General features: G+C 38.6%; 1 protein-coding gene across 4 annotated transcripts in view; it reads left to right on the forward strand.

The window, feature by feature from the left end:
* POU6F2 (POU class 6 homeobox 2) overlaps positions 1-27334 on the forward strand; it is a 313722-nt gene that overhangs the window by 235689 nt on the left and 50699 nt on the right. For all 4 annotated transcript variants that reach the window (XM_051610118.1, XM_051610115.1, XM_051610116.1 and 1 more), the window contains one exon: positions 22044-22190. In XM_051610118.1, the coding sequence (XP_051466078.1) occupies positions 22044-22190 (147 nt within the window). The remainder of the gene's footprint in view (positions 1-22043; positions 22191-27334) is intronic.

Here is a 27334-nt window from a genome sequence, read left to right on the forward strand (position 1 = left end):
TTCTGTTGGTGAGAACACAGTCCAGCATAGCACCTTTTCTTGTGTGTTCCTCTACCATTTGGAGGAGGACGTTGTCATCAATGCACTCCAGGAACTTCCTGGATTGCTGGTGCTTTGCTGTGTTGTCCCTCCAGCAGATATTGCGGTGGTTGAAATCCCCCATAAGGACCAGGGTCTGTGAGCATGAAGCTGCTCCTATCTGCCTGTAGAGGGCCTCATCCATTTGGTCATCCTGGTCTGGTGGCCTATAGCAGACCCCCACTATGATATCACCTGCTCCTGTCTTCCTTTTAACCCTGACCCATAGGGTTTCAGTTGACTACTCCCCCATCCCCAGTCAGAGCTCCATGGACTCCAGCTGGTCACTGGTGTAGAGGGTGGCACCCCCTCCTCTTCTGCCCTGCCTGTCCTAAATTAATTACAGAAAATAAACTGACAATCTGAAACACTTCTTTCTTTTAATTATATTTAGCAATGCCCTGCTTTATTCACTATTTGCAGTGTCCTGATGGCTGACTCATGCTTCCATCTATAGCTAACGTTTATGAAGACTTCATAAAAAAACAGCACATCAATTCAAAGATGTTCAATACTGATCAATATTCATTGCAAAGCAATCACAAACGTCTGATCTTCTTCTTTTTATTGGCAGCATTAGTCAAATTTTTGTTTTATCCTGAATCAAGCCCTAAATCTGATTTTTATGCCAGTGTAAATCAGGACCAACCAACTTTCTAGAAGGTGAAGTGTGATACATCAGTATGAAAGCAGTGTAAGCAAAATTTGCCTGTATGGCTGTGAATTTTGGTAAGCTTGTCTTCATGGCACATCTAAAAGTGTATGACTGTGACTTGTCTTCATCTGTGAGTTTCTCTTAAAAGTTCTGCATGTGAGAAATGTCAGTAGAGCTCTCAGGACAGCACCACATTCAGAGCCTTCCCTGTCTGGCAACATTAAGAAATCCTTCGTGTACCAAGGCAGGATCTGATCCTGGAAAAAAGCATTACTCTGGTTTCAGAACTGGTAAATCAGCATCTGGTCCTGGCAGCCCTTAGTGAGACATTATCTCAAGCATTTCTTATTTGGTTAGAGTAGGAAAGTGTGCACTGTATTAAATTTGGCATGCAAGACAAGAGATACTACAACTTTAAAAATAACTGCAGTGTCTCCACATTAAGTGTTTTGGGACTTGGATTATACATTTGGAAGCTTTGTGTTTGTTTTTCTCTCCTAGGTAGCAGTGGCAAATCACTGAGTTAAGAACATACTTACAGAAATAGGGATGAAATGTGTTCTACCTCAAATCTCTCCTCCTGGTGTGCTCTGTGGTATGAAGGAACATTGTTACTTCTGCATGTTACAGGCTATATGTGTGAAAATTGATCAGCCGGTCTCAAAGCAGTGGGCTAAGTTTCAATTGTGCCTATTAAGAAAGAGACAAAAGTGCCTAAGATGTGAGGAGAAGTTGCCCACGGCTGCTAGGCTGATGATGTCCATCAACTTGGGGCCATCTTCTTCAAAATGAGAAAAGCTTGTGGGTGAGCTGCTGTAATGAGGCAGAACATGATGTGTATGTATGTATGTATACATGTCAGGTCTCAAATACATGGCTGGCACAAAAGGGTGGTGACTATCCCATCTAGCAAGGGCAAGTGGCAAAAGCTGGGTCTCACCCTGCTGACAAATGGAGGATGTGGAGTATCCTATTCAGTCCTCACACTCCCTGTGGCTGTTAGGAATTCACCCAAATTCCTAAAATTTTCAGAGGCTGCAGGAGCAGCCAGGGAAAATAAAAACAGGACCTAAATATAGGGGAAATAAAAGCAGTATATAAATATTGGAAATGGCATTCATTCCTGGCTCTGGCAGAAAGCAGGTGAATGATGCTGAGAAATGTGGAGAGCCAAGACACTATCACTCTCTGCTCTACATGTCTACAGGTGACCTCTGCATAACCTTTAGTGTGTGATCTCCTAAATGCAAATGATGTTTATAGCAATTATTTTAAGGTTTTTCTCTCCCTCCTACTGCCAACCAGAATTAATGGCACAGCAGTAGAACAAGCAAGCACTGCATAGCAGTGTTCAAGAATGTGTGCTGTAAATGTATTTGGCAGCTTGCACCACCCTGCCATATTTTCACAATCAGGGTGCCCTTGTGGAGCTAAACCCTCATCTTTCTGTTGAGAGGGTCCCCTTCTCAGCCCATTTCTTCCACCCCAACACATACCCTTTGGACTTTCATCCTGGGCCTTACTGGTATACCAGTAATTCTCCTTGGTTTTTCTTCACGGAATTCCTTCTGGAGAGCCTAGGATCATGCAGCCACCAGGCTTGGGCAGCAACAGAAAACGGCAGGCTACCCATCAACTGAAATGGGGTGTCTGGCAGAAAAGAATAATCTGTAAAGCACAGAGTAGCATTACCTACCTCTGTTCATCAACAGCCAGGCTCATTCTCAGCCCCACACTCTTCCTGTTGCAGCATTCGGAGATTTCTGACACCCTAATGTTGCTGTTTGCACTTACTCCGCTTCTAGCTGGCTAGGAGGCATTATAATTTGCTGGCTTTTCCATTCTGTCATTAAAGTAGTATTTTTAATGTACAGGTAGCTCCTATTCACCAATCTAGACAACACTGAAAGCAAAAATACATTAAACAAATCTGTTTAGCATTAATTACTGCCCTAACTCTGCTAAGATAAGTATGCTTTGAAGTATTTGAAGATAAAGAGACTAAGGAAAAGACAGTTTTTAAAGCTGTCTTTTCCAAAGATGTTTCCTTTGGCAGACTTTTCTATGCCTTGGTCAGTCTGTATCTTAGCACAGTAATTTTGCCTCCTTTCCATCACACTGTGCTTACTGGACTTTCAGAACCAAATCAGTGATCAGAAACCATACTGGCCGGTCACTGCTGCCGTCTTAGAGCTATTCACGGCTCCATCTGCTCCTGAGAAACAAGGATGATATCAATAAAGAAGATGCAGATTAGGTGTAGAACAGGCTGAGATCACAGGCAACTGGGCTGTGTGAGGTGCAAGCACATAGTCTGTAACATTTTCTGCTCCCAAAGATGTTAGTGTCTTCACAGAAAACAAGACAAAGGAATTGTGATTATCTCCAGTTTACAGATGGAGAAATGACTTCGTAAGGGATTAACTAGCTTGTCCAAGGTCACTCAGGGAGCCTGACAGGCACAGAACTGGGACCTAGATTTTCTGAGTTCCTAAGGAAGGATCAATCTCTAAGAAATAGTGTCCTAAGCTATGTTTCTTAATAAAGAATCTCATATTAAAACGTTACAAAAGTAAAAATGCAATTTCTTTACCTTTCAGTTTGATTAATGGATTCTTCACAACACAACAATAAAGCAAGTTCCTTTTATAATATAGAGTATTTGAATCATTATTTTTTTTCAGAAAGTAATGATGGGGAGAAAAAACTTATCTTTGATTAATTCCAGGTATACTTGTTTCTCTTTTTTTTTTGGCTGATCATTTCTAGATATCAAATAGATGTATTTTAAAGTGCTAGGATTTGGCATGATGGTGAGCCAACTAGCAAGAGACCACCCTTTAAAGGTAATATAATAATAGAACAAATTGAGTTTCCAGACCTTAATCCTCTAAGAAAAGCTGAAACCAAAGGGGAAAACTTCCACAGTGTTACTCAGCTGGTTCACCCTATTTGATTGCCGGTCAGTACATGAACCCTGTTTCAGAAGTGATGAGATTTCTATCTAAAATAAGCTATTTACAATGTTCTATGGACTGTTACTGTTTGAATGCTAGCTTCTAAAGTTTTCAAAAGAAGTCTACATTCAAGCAACATTCAGAAGATTGTAGGATTGCTTTGTATTCTCTCTGAAATGGAATGTGATTTCATCTGCATCAGGCTGATTTATATGGAGTAATGTTGTTGTTTTGCTTTTGAGCATTTTATGAACTCCTAGAGAGATTGTTGACCCCTGCTTAAAAAGTTTGTGCTGAGAAGATATATCAACAGTAACCCTATTGTTAGTAATAATGACCACAGTGGGCATAAATTCAGCTGTTCTTTTTGGGAGAGGAAGTGTTTTCTTTACTCTTTTATAGACATAAGTAGAGCATAAAAGCAAAGGTGGTGGGGATGGAGGGTGTGTCAGAATTTTCTACATGTTCCCTTCCAGTGAAGCGTAGCAGTGTACAAGAGCTGCAGAAAACAGGATCACAACCAACCAGGAGTACTCAGTGAAGAACAATGACTAAGGAGTACTCTAAGGATTAATTTTTAATTATTATGTTAGAAGTTTATGCACTTACTTGTTAAAAACAAGGGTAAAATTACAAATGGTTTCCTTATAACATGGAGTACGTTCAAGACTGCACCTTTATTGTCCATGGGAAAGTAGTACATGGTTGAAGTGAAACAAAATTTAAGCACAACAGCAGATTTTCTTTATCATGGCCTAAGATACTTAGACTTGCTCTGTTCAGTATAGAATGGTGTGGGGGCACTGACGCTGGTGCAGAAGTCTGTCTTCATTAACGCTGTACTCCGGATAAGTAGAATGAAGAGCAGGGAGAAGGGGTCTACCACGTTAGCACAGTCAGTGGCTTCTTTGGCCTGGGCAAGAATCTATGCATTGTTGCTCTTCACAGTTTCCTTTAATGACAAGACATAAGAGACTGATCACCGGTTCCTGAAGAGATCTGCAAGGCTCTGAGTCCATCATTTTGCTTTAGACGCAGAGATAATCACCCTGTCATTTAGCTTAATGATCATTTGACTTTAACATGTCATTTGGGACCTAGACCATTGAGCTCTATACAGTTAGGGCTAAGAGGCAGGCCCTTAATGCAGGTTCTTAGCTCTCTCTGCTCAAATCTAAATCACTAAGTAGCTCATAGACATGCCCAAAGTCCGGCAGTGGCACTTGGTATGCAGTGTGGCCAAAAACTGGGAAAACTGCAAAACTCCATTTGCAATGGCTCCTGGTACAACATACAGGTGCCATCCAATTTAAATGTATTCTCAGTTGCCCCTGTGGTCAATGGAAAAAGAGCCCTGTCTGGGATAAAGCTCAGAAAAGGATCTTGTCTTGTAAGGTCTGAGTTCACCCTCTGGAGCATCTGTTTCCCTTCAGCCACTATAGAGACAATGAAGGGTGACTGGCTTTGTAAAGGTAGTGTCTGAAAATAGGTGTTGGGGTCATTCCCCAAAGAAACATAAAGAAGACAAAGTGTGACTGCAGCGTGGGCTAGCTGTATTCCCACACAGGCCATTTTTATAACTTTGTGACAGAATATGGGCTGGAGAAGAGCATTATTACAAGGTTGTGTTTTTTTCTTCCAGTACTAATGTAAGGTTTATCAGAATAGTTGTGACACTATTTTGTAAAACTAAAAAGAACACTAGTCAGAAAGACTGCATGTTTCTGAGATCATCACATGTAGATTAAAGGCTCATTTCTTATGCAATGACTTATATATGCCTATCATCTCTTCTCCTAGATCTTCTGCACAGCAGGCCCGGTGTATAAGGCTTCATGAGATGCAGAAAGATGACAGGAATACATAAGTGTTTTGATTTACCTATAGTCTTCTCTCTTCTATTCCTGATCTAGGATTTAGTAGTTTTATGATGTATGTTGTGTGTCTGATTTAAAATAATTGTTTCCATAGTTACTCTTGTAATTCCACTTTTTTATGTTTCAGCACTGTTGTGTTGATGTTAGAATTATTTATTTCTTTTATTAGCTCAGCAGTGCTTTGCCTCTGTAAATATAATTCAAGACCTGTAATTTTCTTTATCCTTGGTGAGATTAATCTCTATATACATTTTTTTTTAACTTGTGTTCTGCTTGGGTAACAGGAACAGTCCTAAACGTATATATGACATTTCTTGGGTGTTTTTTTATATAGCATATCACCTACATTAGATGGTAGCCTGTATTATGCTGTTATTTGTTCAAGTTTATGGAGTATTTCTGCATTTTTTGTATTTTCTCTTGCACATTTCTTATACACACACACATGCACACAGTTCAGAACCCTAACCTGGAGTACTGTGTCCAGTTCTGGAGCCTCCATCATAAGAAGGACATGAAGCTCCTGGAGACAGTCCAGAGGAGGGCCACAAAGATGATCAGAGGGCTGGAGCACCTCTCCTATGAAGAAAGGATGAGAGAGTTGGGGCTGTTCAGCCTGGAGAAGGCTCTGAAGAGAACTTACAGCAGCCTTCAGTATCTGAAGGGACCTCCAGGAAAGCTGGGGAGGGACTGTTTTCAAGGGCTTGTAGTGAGAGGACAAGGGGTAATGATTAAAACTGGAAGAGAGGAAATTTAGATTAGATGTTAGAAAGAAAGTCTTCACTATGAGAGTGGCTAAACACTGGAACAGGTTGCCGAGGGAAATTGTGGATGCCCCATCCCTGGAAGTGTTTAAGGGCAGGTTTAATGGGGCTTGGAGCAACCTGGTCTACTGGGAGGTGTCTTGGACCATGTCAGGGGAGTTGGCACTAGATGATCTTTAAGGTCCCTTTTAACCCAAACCATGATTCTGTGACTTCCTGGACTCAGTTCTAAAGGCAATCAATTCAACCGTGATTCCTTTTTTGTTTCTTTCTTCCATTCTTTTTCTAATTTTTTCTTTAATGCCTTTTGTTTTCTGTAATTTGACTTCAAGGACATTTTTGATACAGGTTTGGCAAATACATTCCATGTAGAACATTGCTGTGGAGTTCCTTTCTTTTTATTGCTGCATGTCTGTTCTCTAATACTTCAATTTGATTATTTGTTCCATCTATTTTTACTTCTAAGTTTCTGGATCTGTAGCGTTAGGGCTTGACTCTCACCTTATTTACACTGGTGTGAGCAAAGAGCAGATTTCCCTCTACACCAGGTTTTTGCATACTTTTATCCCCTTTTGGAGGTAAAGGGTAACCCAAGAATAATTTGATTGCACACATATTTTCCACTGGCTTTATTACTTCATATCAAATCCAGGGTGCTTATAAAGAATAGCTTGTAAGCACTAGACATAACTCTCAGCTGTGTGAGAAGAATCTTAACTTGAGGTGCCCTTACAACATCATCTGTTGAGTTCCCCAGAGTAAAGCACCACTTCCACTTTTGGTTCTAGCTAGTTAATGCAGTTTGAAGATTCAAATGCAACCTATGCTCGAGACTGCTCCGATAGATAGCACACAGTAGCATACATGGTCTCTACTGACTCTCCAACTTCTTTCCCCAAGCATAGAAGAGGTAGTGGCAAGGAAGAAAAAGCAGATCTTTGGTAGTAAGAATACCCTGAAAGGGGGTAGCATTGCTAACATTTGAAAAAATGTCTATCCAGCAGTCACACACAAAAAAAACAACCACAAAAAAAGAGAGAAAATTAGACCAATTAGAGCCATTCTTCCTGAGGTAGGAGCAGTACCCAAGACATTGCTGGTTATCTGGGGAGCTGGCTGCCACCAGGGCAGCTCCATGTGGAGGCAAAACTACCTGTGTCCCAACGATGACAGATGAGAGGCAGAACAAGAGCTCCCTAGTGCTGCTCACCATATCATCAACCCCTCTTTTCCACAACAGCCGCTCGTACAGATGAGTGGATGAAGCCTTGAATCCATGGCTACTCATTTCTGCCCACCAACCTGGACACCAGTTAGTGACAATCATAAATAAGGGGCCTGCAGTACTCTGCAGTACAGCTCTTGTGGCTTGACATACAATTTCTCTCCCGGATTTTATTATCTTTAATAGAGGTATGATGAAGGTCATTTATACAAGTGAGTCATCTGTTCTGCATAATAAGATAGAGTGAGAGACCTAGAGCTCAAGTAAGCATTATATGAGTTACTGTAATTCATTTTAAAATAGGACTTGATAAAAACAAGGTATTATATGTGACATTTACTACAGGAGTGTGAATAAACAGAAAGCCAGAAGGAATGGTAGGATGCATCAGGGATTTCCCCTCCACTGCAGTGGCGAGTTGAGTAGTTGATTTATCTTAGGAAAGATGTCCAGAGCATTAATGATAAAATTATTATTTTTGAAAGAATATACACGTTGTCAGATTGCAACTTCAAAGGGAAGACAAAGCTTTTATTTATGTAGGGTGTTCTGATAATGTAAGCCAACAAAGTTAAACCAGTTAATTTATGAACAGCAGCACATCCAGACATATGTACTGTGCTCTCCTGGATCTACCATTTCCTTGTGTTAAGTCACCTTTCACTTTGAAATAGCCCCTTGTAGTTATTTTTAGGTAAAGGCCTACATTTTTTGAGTAGTTTTGTTAGTCACTTAGATGTTCATTCATTTCTGTACCTAGGAGGAGCTTTCTGACCTCCATTAATATTACCTAATTTTATATTATGGCAGTGGCTTAAGTGCCCAACTTACATGAATACTAGGTGAATACATAAATCACTAGGTATTATGCAGCAAACAAGAAGAAATATTCCACATGCAGATCTGCCCTGAAACAAGAAAATTTGTTTTAATTTGGATCTTGCCTTACTTTTGTGCACGTGTATGTGTGATCCAGTCCTAATGGACTTTGAAAGTGTATTATCTAAAGAGAAAATAAACAAACAAACAGGAGGAAAGAAAGGGAGTTTTATTATTCTCATTTTTCAGACAGGAAATTAAAGAAATGAAAATATATGGAAAAATGGAACCCCTAGTGAGATTTCTAGATCTCTGCCTAGGGACCCTAATCACAAGACTGCCTTCCTCCTCAAACATAATTATTACTATTTCCATCACATATACTTTGGAAAGTTTTTCATGTTTTCACATGAAATACTAATTTTCTAACCCTGAACTTTCCTTTTAAGCAAAATCAATGAAAAGCTATTGTTGCTTTTACAGATGCCAGGGAGAATTATTACCATCCTAGGCAACAATAAAAAAGATATTTTCAGCCTCGGTAGATTGAATTACTGAGAAATAACCTTATAATTACTGTATAAAACACCCTGTTTTAACACTGTTTTTAATATCCATAAAGTTTCTGATTTATTTTTCACCAGCCAGCATCAATGAGCTAAATTTTGCCTTGCTCTAGGCTGGTGTAATTATCTTGACCTCCGTGGGACTCTGCCTGTTACATTGATGACTCTTAGGGGGCACACTGATTTTGGATGAATATTAGTTAGGAACAAAGAGAAAGATCTGATTTAATTGATATTGATTTAAATAAGTGGCGTGATTTTCTGGAAACCAAAGGAAATATTTTGGACTTCTAACACTGTATCAGGTAAATCTGCTTTACATCAGGTGTTTGTCACACCGGTGGGTAGAAGGAGCCTTCTGATATTCCCCAGTGTGGGATTCACCAGTGGAAATGTCAGGGTACCTTTGAGTTATAGGGAATTTACCAAATAGACCCTTGTCCTTCACTCCCTGGAGATCTTTGTTGAGACAACTTAGCAACCTGCAGTGCTCAGCTGGCTCATGGTCTTCAGGAGAGGAAGAAAATTCCCCCTCAGCACACTCATATTTCTCTCTTACAGCTACAAAAAAAACCCTGGCTCCTGGACCCACGCAAAAGTAATGATTTCTGTTTGTGTTTAGGCTGTTGATCTTGGTTGCTTCTTCTTGCTGGCTGATGTTCACCAGGTCTTCTGCATATCAGAGTCCTTTTCTGTCTTTTTGAGATGAAACTAGGAGGATTATTACCTACCTGCTGATTGTCCAAGTTGAAATAGGAAACAGTTCAATGCAGAATGACTGCACCCTTGTTTTCTGTTCAGTTAATATGTGCTTAAAGTAGGCCATCCCTTTTCTGTTGGTCTATTTATCCATTTTCTCCTGGCATGGTAAGAAACCGTGCAAGTGCCCTCTGTGAAATTTCTCTTCTCAAGGGGATGCATTCAGCTCTAGGTTTGGAAAGGAAGGGGCACATACCTCGTATTTTATAGGGAGTATTGGTTTTACTGCATGCACAAGTAATATTAATGTGATAGGTATAGTGGAAGCGTCCTGTCTGGATTGCAGTAGGGCTGGGTTAGTCACGGTGTGTTGAAGGTGCACTGCAACAACAACATTGTCTGACTGAGTTGCTTGCAAAAACATATTTGACCCTTCTCCTACCCCTTTTACTGACAGAATTACCAGTAGCACCCACCAATACCAATGGCTGCAAAGGAGTCTGCAGATTGCGTCCTTTCCAAAGGTGCATATTATTAGGAAAACCTGTATTTTCCTCCCACTCCAAAATGGATGAGATTAGGAAAAAGACATGTAAGAACAATGTCTTTGAAACTAATTATTACCACTCAATTTATAAAACCACTATCTGTGAGGGTGATCCATTTTACATTTCCTTTCAAGAAATCATTTTGGTCTGACGTAAATATTTTGTGTGACCTAAAATTTATTTCTTTACCATTTTAAAATTTTTTTTCACTCCAGGTCTGTCTGAACTATGTTTAGTTATTGTTTTGGGTGTTTTGCTTGAGGGGGTGAGTAAGGTGTTTTGAGGGAATTTCTCAGTCTGCAAACAAAAAAATCCATTAGTTTCACAGCTGTATGTGTGAATATTTTTACTTCTGACTTCAGTGAATTGCTTCTCTAGGTTACAGAGGCATAAATGCAAAAAATCAAATCAGGTCTTTTGTGAGAATATTTGATAAAAATAAAATATGAATGTAGTTTGCTAATTCTGCTCCTTCAAATGAGAGTATCATTTCACCCTTATTTCAGATTTTTAGCCTATAAGAAATCAAAGGGACTGATTCTGACAGTAGTTACCTCTGTTTAAGCCAATTGCTGTGCTGCTAACCTCATTAAAATTACACCAGATTTCTATCTTGGTGGAGGAAAAGCAGAATAAGACCAAGAACTTGGAACTTAAATTATTTTTAGCACAAAAAGATCCCTCGTTTCGTAAAGCACAAGAATTGCTGCGGGGCCCATAAATATTTTGTGAACCTGGTCAACAGATAAAAGTAGAAAATACTTAGAACATGAAGAAATTCATCTGTCTGTCTATTGACAGTGCCTTATGGAAGAACAAGAGTCAAGGTACAATAAGGCAATAATGAATTTAATGAAAAAGCTACAGACATTCAGGTTGTAAGCTGAGCTGCTGTTGGAAAAGATAGGACATATTTTTGCCCATATAGCAGAATTCCGTGTCTGACTGGCTAGAAGTAGATTTCCATTGATAATAAATTTGGAGGAAATTATTTATTGGAAATTATAATTAGACTTTCCCCAGGCTATGCATTCAGCCAGTAGCAGATACTGAATAATAACACAGGCATTATTTCTGACATTCTGCCTCCACACACAAAAAAGAGGATGATAGGAGCTGAACCTTGCCATGACTTTTGTTGAACATAAAGCAGTATCAGCAGAGGGGTAAATTAATATTTGCACGTGATTTTATGCCATGATATGTATAACATGGGGCATAATTCACACCCCATGCTTTATCTGTGAAGTATAAAAATCACAGTCACAGGAACATACTAACACAAACTCTCTTGAGTTTTCCCAGGACTGCATTAGGACTTGTATGCAGGCTAACTTTAAGCAGTCTTTGCAGGACCTCAGCTTCAGATTTTAACCAGTTTGGAATTGATCCTTGCAGCAAAAAAAAAAAAAAAAAATCTTCAGTTTATACTTGCAGTCATCACTCACATTCAGCTAACAGCAGTTCTTCTGTTACCTCAAGCAATATGGAGCTATGCTTTTGTTATAAGAGGATCTCAGTTTCATATACCCTCTTGCCATCAATTTATAGTGCCTAGCACAGTGGCAATTGCAGAGACCTCAGAAACAATACATTCCTAGCCTATATGTTTTTAATTATATTTCCAAGTTTCATTTGCTGTTGGCAACTTGACGTTATTTTGATTTTGCTGAGGTGAAATATATGAGTTTCAAATACAGCTTTGAAATTGATTAGGAATTAATATGGCAGCATTACAGACACAGTAGATTTACTGCTGCTTTTGCAGCTCTGTGTGAACTCCCATATGGAAAACCAATTGTGACCAGATCCAGAGGGACATGAGCAAAGTGGCTGAGACTGGAGATGAGAGATCAGAGAAAAGAAATCAAATTGGTAAAAGCAGAAGGACAGTCTATCATGGCAAGAAAAATTATACCCATTTCCCCAAAAAACTCAGGAACGAGTCATGGAAAAGGTGGGACAAGGCTGGATTATGGAGTGGGGAAAAAAAAAAGGCTTTCAAGGCAATCATGCTTCAGCAGTGCTGCTCCTGGGGCAGGGTTTAAAGCTCATTTTTAGGAGCAGGTTTCTTGCTGACACCAAAAGACATGGAAGGGCCTGGAAGGAGGGAGGGTTATGTGTGGAAATGTTTCATCTGTAACTGCATTGCACCTTCTGCCTTTCCTCTTCTGTAGGAGCTGCATTGAGGGTACAATTTTTGGCATGTCAAATACACTATTGTTACCAGTTTATATGTAGCTTTATGTATAGAGCAGGACTGCTGGTGAAAAGGAGAATAGTGGGTGTATGTATAAACAGTGGCTTTAAAGTGCTGCAGTCAGTCTTGTGTTAACTAGTGATTTCCTGTATGGTTACAGTCAAATTAAGCCTTCCAAAGGCAGGAGGTTGCTACCAGCAGAGGTTCAATATTCTCACAAAGTGCTGCTGCAAGGAGAGGGAGCTCAGGCTCCTAGATGTTTGTTCCTCTGCTTTTAGAAAAGGAGTAGCATCAGTAACCTCTACATGGACACACAAACAGCAAAGAGTTGAACAAAGTCACATTCCAAGTCCATCACTGGGCACGCAGGACCGTACTGCAGTAATACAATAGTGTCCCAAGGTAAATGTTAACAGTATCCTCCTTAGGGAGTCCCCAGCATCCTTTTTTGCATGCCCTCTCCCGTCACACAGGCTTTCACAAAGGTTTCATGTTTTAGTGGCTATCACTCACCTCTTATATTTATTTTATTAGAAATGTAGTTTTGTCTTCAAGGTTTTGACTAAATGCTTTCTTCAGACTTGCTAACGCTTCTCAAATCTCATTTTGTATACTAAGATTTCAGAAGAACTCAAATGTATAATTGCAAGTCAGCATCTCAACTGATTTGATATCTCATCTATTCTCAATTAAGCTTGGAAGATAGAACTTCTCAAACACATGGTATCAATTATGGACGGGGTTTATGTCATTTTGCCTTTTGAGTGAACTGACATAACCACAGAGGATTAAATCCTTCCAGTTTTCTAGATACCTGAATTCAGAACTGAATTTGAATCCTGGGCTGACCTGTGTTTTCACCAGCAATCTTTCCACTGCACTCAGGAGTTGTCTGTATCATTCTTCAACTTTGTCTCAGATCGGTGCATTTAGTAAAGTCAAGTTTGGAGCTGAAAGCAGTGAAAAGAAAAATATTCCACATAGTTCCAGTTTTAGATCTGATCTTGTTCGTATTCAAGTCAATGAGACTTCAATGAAAGCACTTACCTTACATGGAAGCAGAACTATTTGGTGATGGTATTACATCACAAATAAGTGGAAGTATTGAGATGTATTTCCAGCTTCAAAATTTAGGATCTTTGCAGAGCAGCTGGCTTGGAATTTTTAAAGAAACCTTATATGTTGTCAGTCACCAGTGTCTCCCTAAGTATTAACAAGGATATATTCTTCAAAGGGTGAAAAATAAGGTCTGTACCTAAAATTCTCATTTTTAATATGATTATTTGACTGGACAGTTCCAGGCATGTATACTAAAATTGCATATCACAATGTTAACCAAGACTGTTTCAGAAATATTTTCTCAAATACCCAACAAGAAGTCTCATATGGTCATGGTGTGACCTCACATTGCATTTTTAACATTTATATATGCTAATGGTCATATTTACATGTGCCTATGCCATTCAAACATTCAAATTAAAAGCAAATAAGTGTTTTAGATTAAGGAGATTAATATGTTGTGTCTCACAGTTGACACACTTTCTACAGAGGCGAGATCACTGAGACCCAAGCGCTGGGCTCTTATCCGAGAAGACAGATGGCAATTTCCTTTTGATAAGAGTTCATTTTTTTAGCAGCAAGGGAGCCCTGAAGTAACCATTTTTCTTGTGGGGAAAGCATCTTTCAGAAGTCAGATAAATCATTCTAAAATAGACAAACACAGGAACCGAGGAACTAATCAACCTGAAATGAGCTGAGTTGCAGCCCTTTTCAGAAAGTTTAGGAGTTGCTCTTCACTTTCATTCTTGCCATTTTAATTCAGAAAATTAGACAATTCAGATGATTTTGTCAGTATTCTTTCCTCTTTTATGAGGCCAAATACAATTTATGATTAGTAGCAATGCAAAATTTCATCAAGTCAGATTATGTAGTTGGTTTACAGTATGTTTATATCATGCATAAAATAAACAGTTGTACATGTTTTAAAGACTGCATAAACATAAAAGTAACTAACCAGACTAAACCAACATGGCGCTGCTTAATTAAAACCTGGAACAGTGTGTGCCAGATTTTATGGATCTGGAACATTTCATACTTGTAATTAAAATACATGGACAGCCGGGAACCCACAGTCTGTGGCTAGTCTACAAGTACTGACCTGCTGCTGAAGGAGTCAGTCAGCTATTCTTTGTAGTTATTTACATTGAAATACATTAAATATATTTAAATATATTCACTCTTATTTTTGGTAAACATCTAAGACCCTGCCTCAGACATGCTGACACCTTCCATTTAGCTTATCTTTCAGGATTAGACCCAAACAGGATCCCTTTCCTCTAGTTTCCTTTGCTTTCTGTCTGTCACTAATAAAGCAGAAATGAAAATGGCTGAGGTGGGTTCTACTCACTCCTTGCTTGTACCCTAATGCATTCTTCATTATTCATATCTCCCATAGTTTGCTGCTAGACATCTGGGAATGATGCCTGCCCTTTAGTTGTTTTACCAAGGCTCTAGTAAAAAATACACCTTTTTTAAAATTTTGTAAATTGTTATCGTAGTTTTTTTAGACTGGTTCCAGTTTGAGCAGCAGCACGTTGTTTACAAAGATACTGTGAGGAATTCTGTGCATCCTCCTCTATCCGTGTCATATCAAGGCATCCATGAGCACTGCGTGCTTCCCATCACCTCAGGTCGCGTCGCTTTGCGTTGAATCAAGTCATGTCACATCAGTGATACCACTATCAGTAGTTATTCCTGATAGAAAATTCAGCATAGATTTAGACAGCAAATAGCTCAACCACAATAAATGCATATAATGAGCAGATTAAGTATCTGTGAGAACCAGATATTTTAAGGGTCCCTGGCAAGTCGGTGCTTTCAGATACACCAATATCTCTACATTGTATTCTGCACGTAAATATCTGATACATATACTAAAATATTCATCTAAGCAGCCTATTTGGAACTCTTACCATCTACAACTATTTCCAATACAGATCTGTGCAGCTTTGAGCTATCCAGATGTTATTGGATGGGTCTGGACATTTTAGCTACATCTCATAGTTTATAAGTTGATCATATCCCAGCACTGTACAAATAACAAATGTTGACAGATATTTATTTGTTCATAATTTGGGATTTGCTTCAAACATTTGCCTGCTGGGGCATGTTTTCAATGAGTTATGCATGATTAGGCTCTATAACAGCCATTTTATTAGACAATTTACCCTGTTGTTCATTTATGAAAGTTAAATGTTGTAATTATCCTATTACATAAAGAGGAAGGATGGGAGGGCCACATTTTTTTTTTTTAAGAAGTCTCTAACTGATATCTAAAATATACAGAGTTTCCAAAACATTTGAACATAGTATCTTTTTTGATAAAATTAGCTTATTTTGGTCTGTGTTACCTTTTTATGCTCTCTTGGCTTTCTTGGGATCTGCACGTTCACAAGTTTCTTGAAAAATTGACTGATGCTTTTGCTTAAGACCCTAAAAAAGAAAATAAACCTGCAGAGCTCAGGCAGCCATAGTTGAAAAATTTGGCTGCAAAATTCTATATAAGTGCTAAGTGGTCTTCTTATTGTTTATTATTACAAACATTTATTTGACACTCATTCTCATGGTCTCTAGGTGCTTTCCCAGGATTAAGTTGAAGCAGTCTTTCCAGTGTCTTTTGAAAAATTTCTTCAGGGATTTTGAGATTTAATATAGCTCCTAGGGAGCTACCTATCAACTGGTACAAAGTATATATGCATATTTAAGATAATTAGGAATGTAAGTATTAATATTATATAAAGAATTTTCCAGAAGAGCCCCTAGGGACTTCCAGGGAAACTGTACTTCTGCATCAATTTGTTCATGATTAGAAACCATGCATATGGGTATCTACATTGAAATGCTCTCTTCCTGTGTATTCTGGATACTGAAGACAAATTCACACAGTTGTTGTTAGTTACAGTCTACAGTTACTGGAATGGGATGTTGTGATGGATTAGCTGTGGCTAACAGCCAAATGCCCACCCAGCTTCTCACTTGCTGCCTCAGTGGGATGAGGGAGAAAGTAGGATGAGAATGTTCATGGGTCAAGATAGACTGCTTATCAATCACTGTCATGAGCAAAATGGTCTCAACTTGGGGATAATTAACTTTAATTTGTTGCCAAGTAAAATAGATTCAGATAGTGAGAAACAAAAAGACAAACATTAAAACCCAACATCTTTCCTCTCCCCCCTCCCAGACTCAACTCTGCTCCTTCACTCCTGACTCCTCTCCCCACCTCCAGTGGTGCACTGGGGCATGGGGGGTGATGGTCAGTCCAGAACTGGTCCTCTTTGCTGCTCCTTCCTGTTCACCATTTCCCCCTGCTGTTGCGTGGGCTTTCCACGGATCACAGTTTTAATCAGGAAATATCCACCTGCTCAAGTGTGGGGTCCTCCAAGGGCTATAGTGGGAATAACTGCTGTTGTAGAGCATCTCCTCCTCCTTTCTGTGACCTTGGTGTTCCTGCTGATTACTTCACTCTTTTTTCACCCTCCTTCTGTACAGCTCCTCTGCTACCAAAACCTTGCCACCTACACCCAGTACAGTTGATAATGCTGATCACAGTAACAAAGAAGGTACCAGAATATCCTCAGAAGCCTGCACTCAGTTTGGAACAGTATTTTTCCCTTAAGGCCAAGTGACTATTGCCCATAATCTATCTCACTGGCCACTGCGAAAGTGGGAGTAAAACCACTAGATTTCACCATGTAATTCTCTTCTAATCTAACCACAGATAAAACTCACATAGATTCTCAGTTTAAAATTCCTACAAAAGCAAATGTAATTTCTGTGATCGTTTTTCACTTAGTCTGGATAGAAAGAAAAATGTCATGTGTATCTGATTGAGAGCCATTGTTGATTTTTTTCTCACCTTTTAGAGTTATTTAAACCAAATTATTTTTCTTTTTTTCCTTGAAAAGCATTGGTTTAGACAAACACTCTCAGTAGCCAATCAGTAGAGGATCTAGTAGTGTGATGTTAACTACAGAAAGGATTGTCTGAGAACATAATACATTGTGGATCAGTTGGTCCCTAATCAGATATACTACTTTTCTACACTAATTTAATCTCTAGGAGATGCCCAGAAATGGGATTTTTTTAAATAGCCTTCCTGAAAAACACCAATAGTGTTTTGTAAGAAGAAATCATGCCTGCTGTTACTCCAGAATATGTCCCTCCATTCTCCATTGCTGCATTCAAACTGTGCATCTTCACTCTTAGCTTCTCCCACAAGACCTTTAGAAAATTCAGTAATTTTTTTCTTATACTGGCACTGCATATAGTCACCTCACCTTTCAGGGTACTGGTGCATTTTTTCATATGATGTTCTGGAATCCTGAAATGTCTTGGCTCTTCATTTCATCAGTCAATCTGTTTTTTCTTTACAATTGTTGAATAAGTGATATTGTAATGAGTAAAACTGGGTCTTTGATTTCCAGACCAGGGGAATGAAAGTTCAGTATATGCCCTTTACAGGGAAAGGTACAATTATGGTGTAGGCTATCAAATCCAATCTTATATTTAACAGCACAGAAATGCTTGATCAGTTTTGCACAGCAAGTTCACTAAGATATTAAGTTAGCTGTGGGGTAAAAAAAAAAAAAAAAGAGAGAGAAAGAAGAAGAAGAGGGTATTCTTCCAGAAGAAAAAAGTATTTGTGGCTCAAGAAAGCTGCTGGCAGCATTAACTCTACTACACTTTTCTTGAAATTGTAGTTTTTGAAGACTGTTTCTTAACCATAGAAACTCTCTCTTCATATGTCTCAGTTTTTGGATCTTGTAAGTAGTGCCTCTTCCATCCTTCATCATTTTACAGGTGGGGTTTATTTGTGTGAGTTCTCTTTGCTGAACTGGAATGGCTCCTGCTTTACACTGAGATGGAGCACACCTTTAATATGCTTTTCCTTTAAAAATTCGGCTTTAGGAAGCCAGAAAAATGTGCTGAATGTTCTCCGTTACTACAAGATTTCTTCCTCATAAAGTTTGCTTCCCTGTATAATGATGTCATTAGCAAACACATCCTTGAGAGGGCTGGCCTGTCAATCTAAGCTAAGATCTCTACTACCTGCTGTTTTGGCTGGTGTTTTCAGTGGGAGCAGAAATTTGGCCACTGAAATTGACACCTCCAAAGGATTCAGCCTTCCAAATTAAATCATTCTTCAAATACAGAAACAAAATGGGAAGACCCTTTGTGGGATCTTTCATATTGTATTTCTAATATTTCACAGAATCACAAAATCACAGACTCTTAGGGGCTGGAAAGGACCTTGAAAGATCTAGTTTAACCCCCCTGCCAGAGCACGATCACCCAGAGCACATCACACAGGAATGCGTCCAGGTGGGTTTTGAATGTTTCCAGCCCAGGAGACTCCACAACCTCTCTGGGCAGCCTGTTCCAGTGCTCTGTCACTCTCACAGTAAAGGAGTTTTTTCTGATGTTTACGTGGAACCTCCTATGTTCCAGTTTGCACCCATTGCCCCTTGTCCTATCACTGGACATCACTGTAAAAAGCCTGGCTCCGTCCTCCTGACACTCTCCCTTATCATATTTGTAAACATTGATGAGGTCTCCCCTCAGTCTCCTCTTCCCCAAGCTAAAGAGACCCAGCTCCCCCAGCCTTTCCTCATAAGGCAGATGTTCCACTCCATCATCTTTGTGGCTCTGTGCTGAACTCTTTCAAGCAGTTCCCTGTCCTTCTTGAACTGAGGAGCCCAGAACTGGACACAATATTCCAGATGTGACCTCACCAAGGCAGAATAATAATAATAAATGTTCTCACTGATTCAGCCTACACTGAGAAATGGCATAAAAGTCTAAAATAAGAGATTTTGTTTTTAAAATAAAAGCAAGTTATAATATTTTAGAGGTTACCTCAGAGTCCAGGTGTATTTCTCCATCCCCAATTTGCACACAACATACATGCAGTCACATTAATAGGGTGTAACTTGCAGTCAGCAGCTTCTCAAAGCACTCAAAGAAAAATGCATCTTCTCGTTTTCATCAGACTTCTAAATAGATAGGAATGTTTTTATATCCATTTGGAAGTCTTTTACCCCGTGAGTTGTCCCATTCACTGTGATTTTTCCTAGAACATGGTACTACCCAGGGTACCTATGCATATCATAGCCCCTGCCATCATTTTTAATAAGTAGCTTATCTGTGTGATGCAACTAAAAGCAATCCTGAGTGTCTTCAGGGCTTGTTGTAATTAAATTTCTTTGTTGTATTTGAAAATGTACAGTTTTTGAAAACTGGCATAAGAAAAATAGAAAGGAGATTCTCGGAGATTATAGTCTGATTTTTAGAAGGTTTTAACCCTTTGTGATTTCCGAATTCACAAGCTTACTTATGCTTCCTGAGTAACTGTTCCTATACGCAACTGAAGACAACTATAGCAGCTAGTGTAGTTTATTAGTTGATGCAAGGATTATCATTTATACCTGCAGTCAGATGCTGTAGGATCATAGGTGCAGTGATTCATGGGTTTCTAATAAGATTCTAGAAGGCCTTTTCTGACAGTCTTACACTTGTGCTGCTGCCCCTTTCTTCTCCAAGTATTTAAAGCTACAAGGAAATTGTTCCAAGTCCCAGCACTGCCCATGAAATCCTGTGGAGAAATGAAGGGTTTACCAGCCTCTGATCTGGACAATAAAGTTATGACATTGTTTTGAGCAGAAAACTGACAAGTTTATCTGTGCAGTTATCTGGCATTACACTGCTGTGCTCAGGCACCACCACCCAAGTCACTGAGGAGCACATGCAACCACAGCAGGGCTTCCACATTATGCAGTCAAAGGGATTGCTTGCACTCTGTGTTCAGAGATGGAGCTTTGCCTTGGCCATTGTGCCCATCTCCACTCTTTTCACATCTTATCAGCACTGCTAATGAAGCAGTCATTGCTGTTTCCCCCTTTGTGTTTTACTCCTGCTTGATTTTCTTGCCGTGGAATGCCATGGACTGGTTTTAGAGATTCATATAACAATTTTTTCAAAATGAAAATATTTCCTCCTACAATGTCATATTTTCTGTCCAGCATTGCTACTAATCCTTATTTAGTTATTTACTTTACGATTTCTAGAAGGGTTGGATGTGCCCAAGGTGCCCCTTTAGGCAACACTTTATATCAAGGTTCCATTTATAAATACTTCATGAAGGGCTAATGAATGATTAATAGATGTTTTAATGTATGACCAATCAATTGTTGTAGATTTCTCAACGTCCAACAGACAAGTAGGTTTCTTATAAGCATAGATTATAACCATATCTGACATCTTCTACTGATGGGCTTCTAAACATCTATAACATACACACTACTCATATCTGTAACATGCTTAAAACATCTACTAATCACTGATTAATTTTTTATAGCGTATTTTGAAGCAGAGCCTGTCTGTGGAGTACATCCCTTACTACTGTCTGTGATTCTCCATTTCTGTAGGATTGATACTTTACTTGCAATCTAAGGACTTAAAACTTGTAATTTCTGCTCAAATGTTAAGCTTTTCAGAGTTATCTTCAGCATTTTCACCTCAGCCTCAGAAAAAATGTTTTTGCTCTCCCCAGACATTTTTCCCTCTCATGTTAATGTGCATTTTGCAAGCTCTGCTAAAATGCAATGATTCTTAGGGGGCAAACCCACTCTAAAATATGTTTTCAGCCTGTTTAACTCTGTTTGATTGTTCTCAGGACAGCTGTCCCAGTGATAATGGTTCCCAGCACCTTTTTTTTTTTTTTAACTGTCATCCCTGCATTCAAAGTTTGTCTGTTCTCAGAATATGATGAGAAAATACAAACTTTACAATAATCCAATGAACAAGCCATCTCCCAGAGGACATTTGATTACCACAGAGGAACACGTTTTGTATGTTTGATAAACTCAGGTGTTGCTAGAAGTCTTCCTCTGAGAGCTGTCTATATGTTTATATGAAGCAACCAGGTAGAATCTGCTGAAGTGGGCAGTACAACTCAATTCCTGGAAATTTATGAGTCCGGCAATTAGCAATTCACTGTTGAGAAGCAGTAATTTTCTTAGGATAATATTTTGCAAATGAATTTTGATTTTTTTTATATGATTCTTGCTGAACATAATCACAAGGTTGAGTCCTCTGATTTCTCTAAATATTGAGACCAATTTTTTAATGATATACATCTGCAGGTTTTTCTCGTTTCTGGGCTAAAATAGTAAAACAGTCTCTGTTCTGAATATACAGAAGTAAATATCCCACTCCCATTCAAATCAAATGCTAATCTTTCACCAATTGCTGTTTAGAGTAGGATTAGGCAGCTACACATGTGGCATTAGTGCATTGAACCTAAAGAAACACATCAAGCATAATTAAAAAAAAACAAACAACAAACCGCAGAATAAAGGGTAAAAAAAAAGAGTTTTATTCTTCAATATTATCATGGAATGTCCTCTGGCTTTATAAAAACATTTGTTGTCAAAGACAGCAAAGCCTTAGAAACAGGAACCTCTCAAAACTATTCAAGCTCTTGGAGTAGACAGTTTTTTACCCACTTTAGCACAATCACTTTTATGTCCTCCTGTTAGCACCCAGTGTTTCTGTGTTTATCAGGGGTTTCAGCCTGACCTGTTCTTTCTTTTTGCAGCTGGTTAATAATCCACTGGCAAGTCAAGCAGCAGCGGCTGCAGCAGCAGCAGCCATGGGCTCAATAGCAAGCTCCCAGGCCTTTGGCAATGCCCTCTCCAGTCTTCAGGGGGTCACAGGTCAACTCGTCACTAATGCACAAGGACAGGTGAGTAGAAGATGGAACAAACAGTGAATTCTGATGGCAGGCTGGTCTTGGGACAAAAATGAGTTCCGCTTGTATGACAGCAATTTAAAAGTGCACATATTGAAGATAAATAAATATTGATTGGCCAGACAACGAAGAAATGGAAAATCTGAGAACTGGGAGGAAGTTAGGAGCTGTTAGAAGCATTTTCAAGCCAGAAAAGGCTTAGAGATTGTATTATTTTAATTCAACTTTTTGAAAAGATCACAATAGTACAATAATATGTTATTTTAAAAGTCCAGCAATCCTGTGAGATTCTTAAAAAATATACCAGCTATCTTCTTCCACCTATATAAGCCTAATAACAGAGCACTATATTAAAGTGCTACTGTGCTATTATGACTACTTTTTTTTTTTTTTTTTTTGCAAATTGTAGCATTTCCGTATTACTTTATTTTTAAAAGGTATTAACTGTTTTAATAAAAGGAACACAACTTAAATTCTAATGAAATATCTGGGATGGACTTAACTGGGTGGATTAGTCATTTGCTGATTAACTAAAGTTAAGCAATTTACAACAAATCCGTTGCAACAAATCAGCCTGTAATGCAAATCAGGGAGAAGCTTTTGCTTTAAAGAAAATTTTCCGAACAGAATCTTAAAAAACATTAACTCTAAGTGTGTCTAAGAGAGAGGCTGTGAGTTATCTGCATTTGGGAGCTGTTTATTTGTTGCAAACTATTTAGATTGCAGAAAGATGTGCATCTGAATCCATATATATATAAATAATTCCATTGATGCAGCATGCTTAAGCAGCTTTCAAATCGTGGCCACTGTCATTCTCTATTGCATTTACTAGGACTAAAAGTAGCACAGCTACTTGTTTCATGCAAAGTCACTGCACCAAATCTGTCAATATAACTTATGACTGGACCTGGTAACTGAGTAATTTGAATGTCATTATTCTAAATGTTACAAATTGGGCATACAGTGATATCCACAGTGCTTATGTGGATGTTAGGCCCTGGTAAACATTTGTTGAAATGATGGAGCTTGGCTGAAATGTGAATCCAAAGTTTACTTTCTACTTTTACTGTTTACACTGGGGACAAAAAACACCTAGTAATTTTCTATCACCATGTTACTTAATTGGAACAAGGGTGAAATTATTTTATTTTTTTTTGGCCCACTAAAAAATAAAAGACAACACTTCATAGAAGCCCTCCCCTTTTTTTTTTTTTTTTTTTTTTTTTTTTTTAACATAACACATAAAGAGAGATGCATCCTGAGCTTCACTATCACCATCCAAGTCCCAGGGAAAAAAATGCTGACCTTGTTATATTTACTGGGTGGGTGCAGAATTGTTCCATCACTACCCCGAGGGTTGAACGATGGAGCTTGTCAAAGTGAGGCCTTATCTAATGAATCATCTTATCGCAGGTGCACACCACACATATTAAAGGAGGATTGTATGAACAATGTGCCCTCTACAATAACCTTTCAATGTCTACTTTAACCCTTGTTTCAATCCCTTTTCATCAAAGGATCATTTTATGCAGCCAGCTTTAAATGGAGGCTCTCAAAAGCCAATTAAGATTTCTGGAGGGATGGGGTATTGGTTTGGAAGAAAAGTTGGTTATAGTACCTATAACTCATAGTCAGATCAGCTCCAACCTAGAAACCTGCTTATTTCTATCTATGCTCCAGAAATGGTTCACAGTCACCACTGACAAGAGACACTTGGCACCAAAGATGTTCATTGTAAGAGCTGAAGAGATAAACCCAGACTAGTTTTTCAGTAGTTTTTCCTTCACATGTTCTCCACCAAAACATAAGGATAGTGTGGCCATTCATTGTATGCTTAAAAAAAAAAATACTGCTGGGAAGATACCACTTCTATAGATTCTATACCACAACTATAGATTCCCTCAGGCTGAGTCTTGTTTATTCCACACATAATGTAAAGTCCAATAATTCTACAGGTTGCAGAGAAAGAGAAGAGAAAGGAAGAGAAACAAAGAATCTTCCCTATTGTTGGGCAAAATTACAGAATCTATTGGTTTGCCTAGCCCTTTTAAACAAGGGCTGTCTTTTTATTTTACGAGAGTTCCTTTGCTTATAATCAGTACTGCAGACCTCACCACAGTATAGATAAATATTCATAATAAGTGTGCAAGATAACACTCTTTCTTATGATATTCACCATTAAACCCATACTGCATAGCACACACTTCTGAAGTTATCTGTCCACAGAACAGGACTACACAGTGTAATTTAACAACATTCCACAAATTAAATTACATGCCCTGCAAATTAATAAAATTATAGCAAGTAAACAAGAACTGAAAGGTATGTTTCTTCAAAATTGAGAGTGTGCGTGAATAGTAATTTGGGATAATCCGTTTCTGAAGGATCTGCCTGGACTTGTTAAGGAGCCAAATTTCCATCATATGGTAAGAATCTGCCCTTTGAAAACTGCCCCTTTCAAAGAACTGCATGTGTGATACCCAAAATTCAGTCCTGCAAATATAAGGCTGGATGATTTACCAGACTGTATGTGCAGTCTCTGTAATTATACACTACTTCTCTTCCAGAAATTCAGGGCTTGTAAATGTCCATCTGTCTAGCTAAATATACAGTGATCAGTAATCCCTAGAGACATTAAGCTATAGGTCAAATCCAAGATCCTGTGGCAAATTTAGGGAAATGATCTTCTAAGTGGCATATGGCGTGGCCTTAATTCTCAATGGTCAAGGAGTTCTTACAGTCCCAGTAACAAAATCATATGTATTAACAAATATTTATGTAGCATATTTCTTATTAATTTCATTATCGAATTAATAATTAAGGTATGATCATTTTTTCTTCTTTTTGTTTTTTCCTTGAATAGCAATATGAACCATAATACCGGAGCTCTCCAAGACCCCTGTGGCAAAAAGATCTAATCCATTGGAATAGTATTATTAGATCACCTGATTAATTTGATATAGTGTAGGTAGAGGACTCTAAGTCCAATTTTCATTTTCAGAAGCATATTATGAAGAGCTATGGGCCCATGTAAGGCTGCTTAAATTTTGTTTGCCCTCAGCACTTTCCAGGAAGCATTTGCAGGACTGGGCTTTCATAGCTTAAATTTAAAGGTAGCAGAATTGTTAGATTCCACTCTGTGAGCAGATAGATACACTGATTTCATAGAGAAGCTGTCTACCTGCTCAGCTTCAGCCTATCCTCATAGTAGGATCCTAGTGCCATTGCTGCACTTGGATTCTTCAGAGATATAGCAACCAGACATTTCACTTTATTGCTCTATTATGGCAATTGAAAGAAAGTATCAGCAGTTTTGAGTGGGTTTTACTATGTCTATTAAGTACATTCAATATGTATTTTGCCTGTTTTCTTATTCTTTGTAATGAGATGAACCATAGAAAAATGGAAGCAAGGTTGATGCTTCTGGTTTCCATAAGTGCTACCTGCAAGCCAGCCTCTTCATTGGCTAAAACACAGTGCTTCAATGTCAACAGTTGCATTCATATAAGACCCTTGACTTCAACAGGATCAAACACCTTTTATTGACAGGTGCTGAGTTAAGTTTAGTGGAGGCGGGAGTAAAGATGGGAGTTGTCTAACAGGAGAAAAATACATCCTGATTTAGCAATTGCAAAATAACATTTTACCATGAAGAGTAAAAATGTTACATGGTAAGAGTTGGCATTATGAACTGTCTTGTGATTAAGGAGGGCAATACATTATATTTTTGGGTTCTATTTCCTAATAGAAAAATCTAAGTAAGTGTGGTTTAACTATACATTACCTACAGTGAATTTAATTGGGATGTCATCAATATAATCTAAGAAAGCCCTTGGAGGCACTCGGGCTTCATTGTGCCCATACCTTGCTCCTTAGATGTGAAAACCTTCTGCATATGAAAAACATTGTGCACAGCTCCACCCTGGCAATTAACAAAAAATAACATTTTGGAGAGCTGTAGTTCACAAGCTGTAGTCCACAAGTAGCTCAGGAGGCTAACTAGAGAGGGACATTGTTGATCCGGTTAGATAATAGAAGTACTTTGGTTCTCATTATTCTGATGAGAGCGTACACGTTTGCTCTTTGAGCTTCTTGATGGTAAATGGTGCTAATGAGGCCTGATGGATTCCCTGCTCCTAACAAGCCTCTCAGCAGTGCGAGTGATTACAATGGAGATAGATTTGATGGGATGCGCTCTCTTTTGTAGTGTCTCAGCTGCTGACACTCTGCGACATAATCAGGTCACAGAGCCGGTCACAGCCATCAGCAAAAGCCATAGCTCTATCCCTCATTATTAAAGTGCATTATTCAGTTCCAGGCCTTCACAATACTGCCAAAGGCCTTTTTTTCATCTTCTTTTTTGTTAAGCATCAGTTCTCAAATACAAGGGTTAATAAAATCATCAGCTAAGGAACTAGTAAATTAAAGAAATGGAAATAAAGTGCTCCCTTTCAAATTCGTTGAAGGATCACAATTAAATAAGCAGGGAGTTTCTCGTCACCACACACTGTACAGTACAATGTAATATGTCATGTGCAATAAAAACAGGGAAGAGGATTTTAAAAAATAGCATTGTCCTCATTGTGGCCTGGCTTCAAAAGCACTGAAGTATCTTCCATTCAGAAAGGAATTTCTGTCCTCCCAACTGTGACATAGGTGCATGGAGGTAATATTATTTTCACCATTCTCTGTAACTACTTTTTTCTGGTGTGGTAAGAACTGCTTGCAAACTGAGTTTATATGTTAAGTGTAATAGCTGTTTTGTCTTAGTTAAAGTGGCCAAGGCCACAATCTGAAAAATATATGATAGGCCACTGTGGTAGGGTGCCTCCATTCCCATTGACAAGGCCATTGCCTCCTTTTGGAGAATGAGCTAAGTACAAAATGGTGTGGGAAAAGAGAAGTGTAGCATTTTCTTTCTGCAGTGATGACAGTCAGTTGGGGCAATCTCCCCTCCAAGAGCAAATAGGCTTTTTAAGTCCAAGATAGACTTTAATGCAATTTAGTCAAACAAGTGAGAAAATAATGAGTGAAGAACCCAAACTTATTTTTTATTTATGTATTAATTTTTTGTATTCATTTCATTTTAGCTGACTATGAGCATATTTCAGCTAACTAGAAATAAGATATTCTAATAT

This window comes from Apus apus, chromosome 2 (assembly GCF_020740795.1).
Source record: "Apus apus isolate bApuApu2 chromosome 2, bApuApu2.pri.cur, whole genome shotgun sequence".
Taxonomy (NCBI): Eukaryota; Metazoa; Chordata; class Aves; order Apodiformes; family Apodidae; genus Apus; species Apus apus.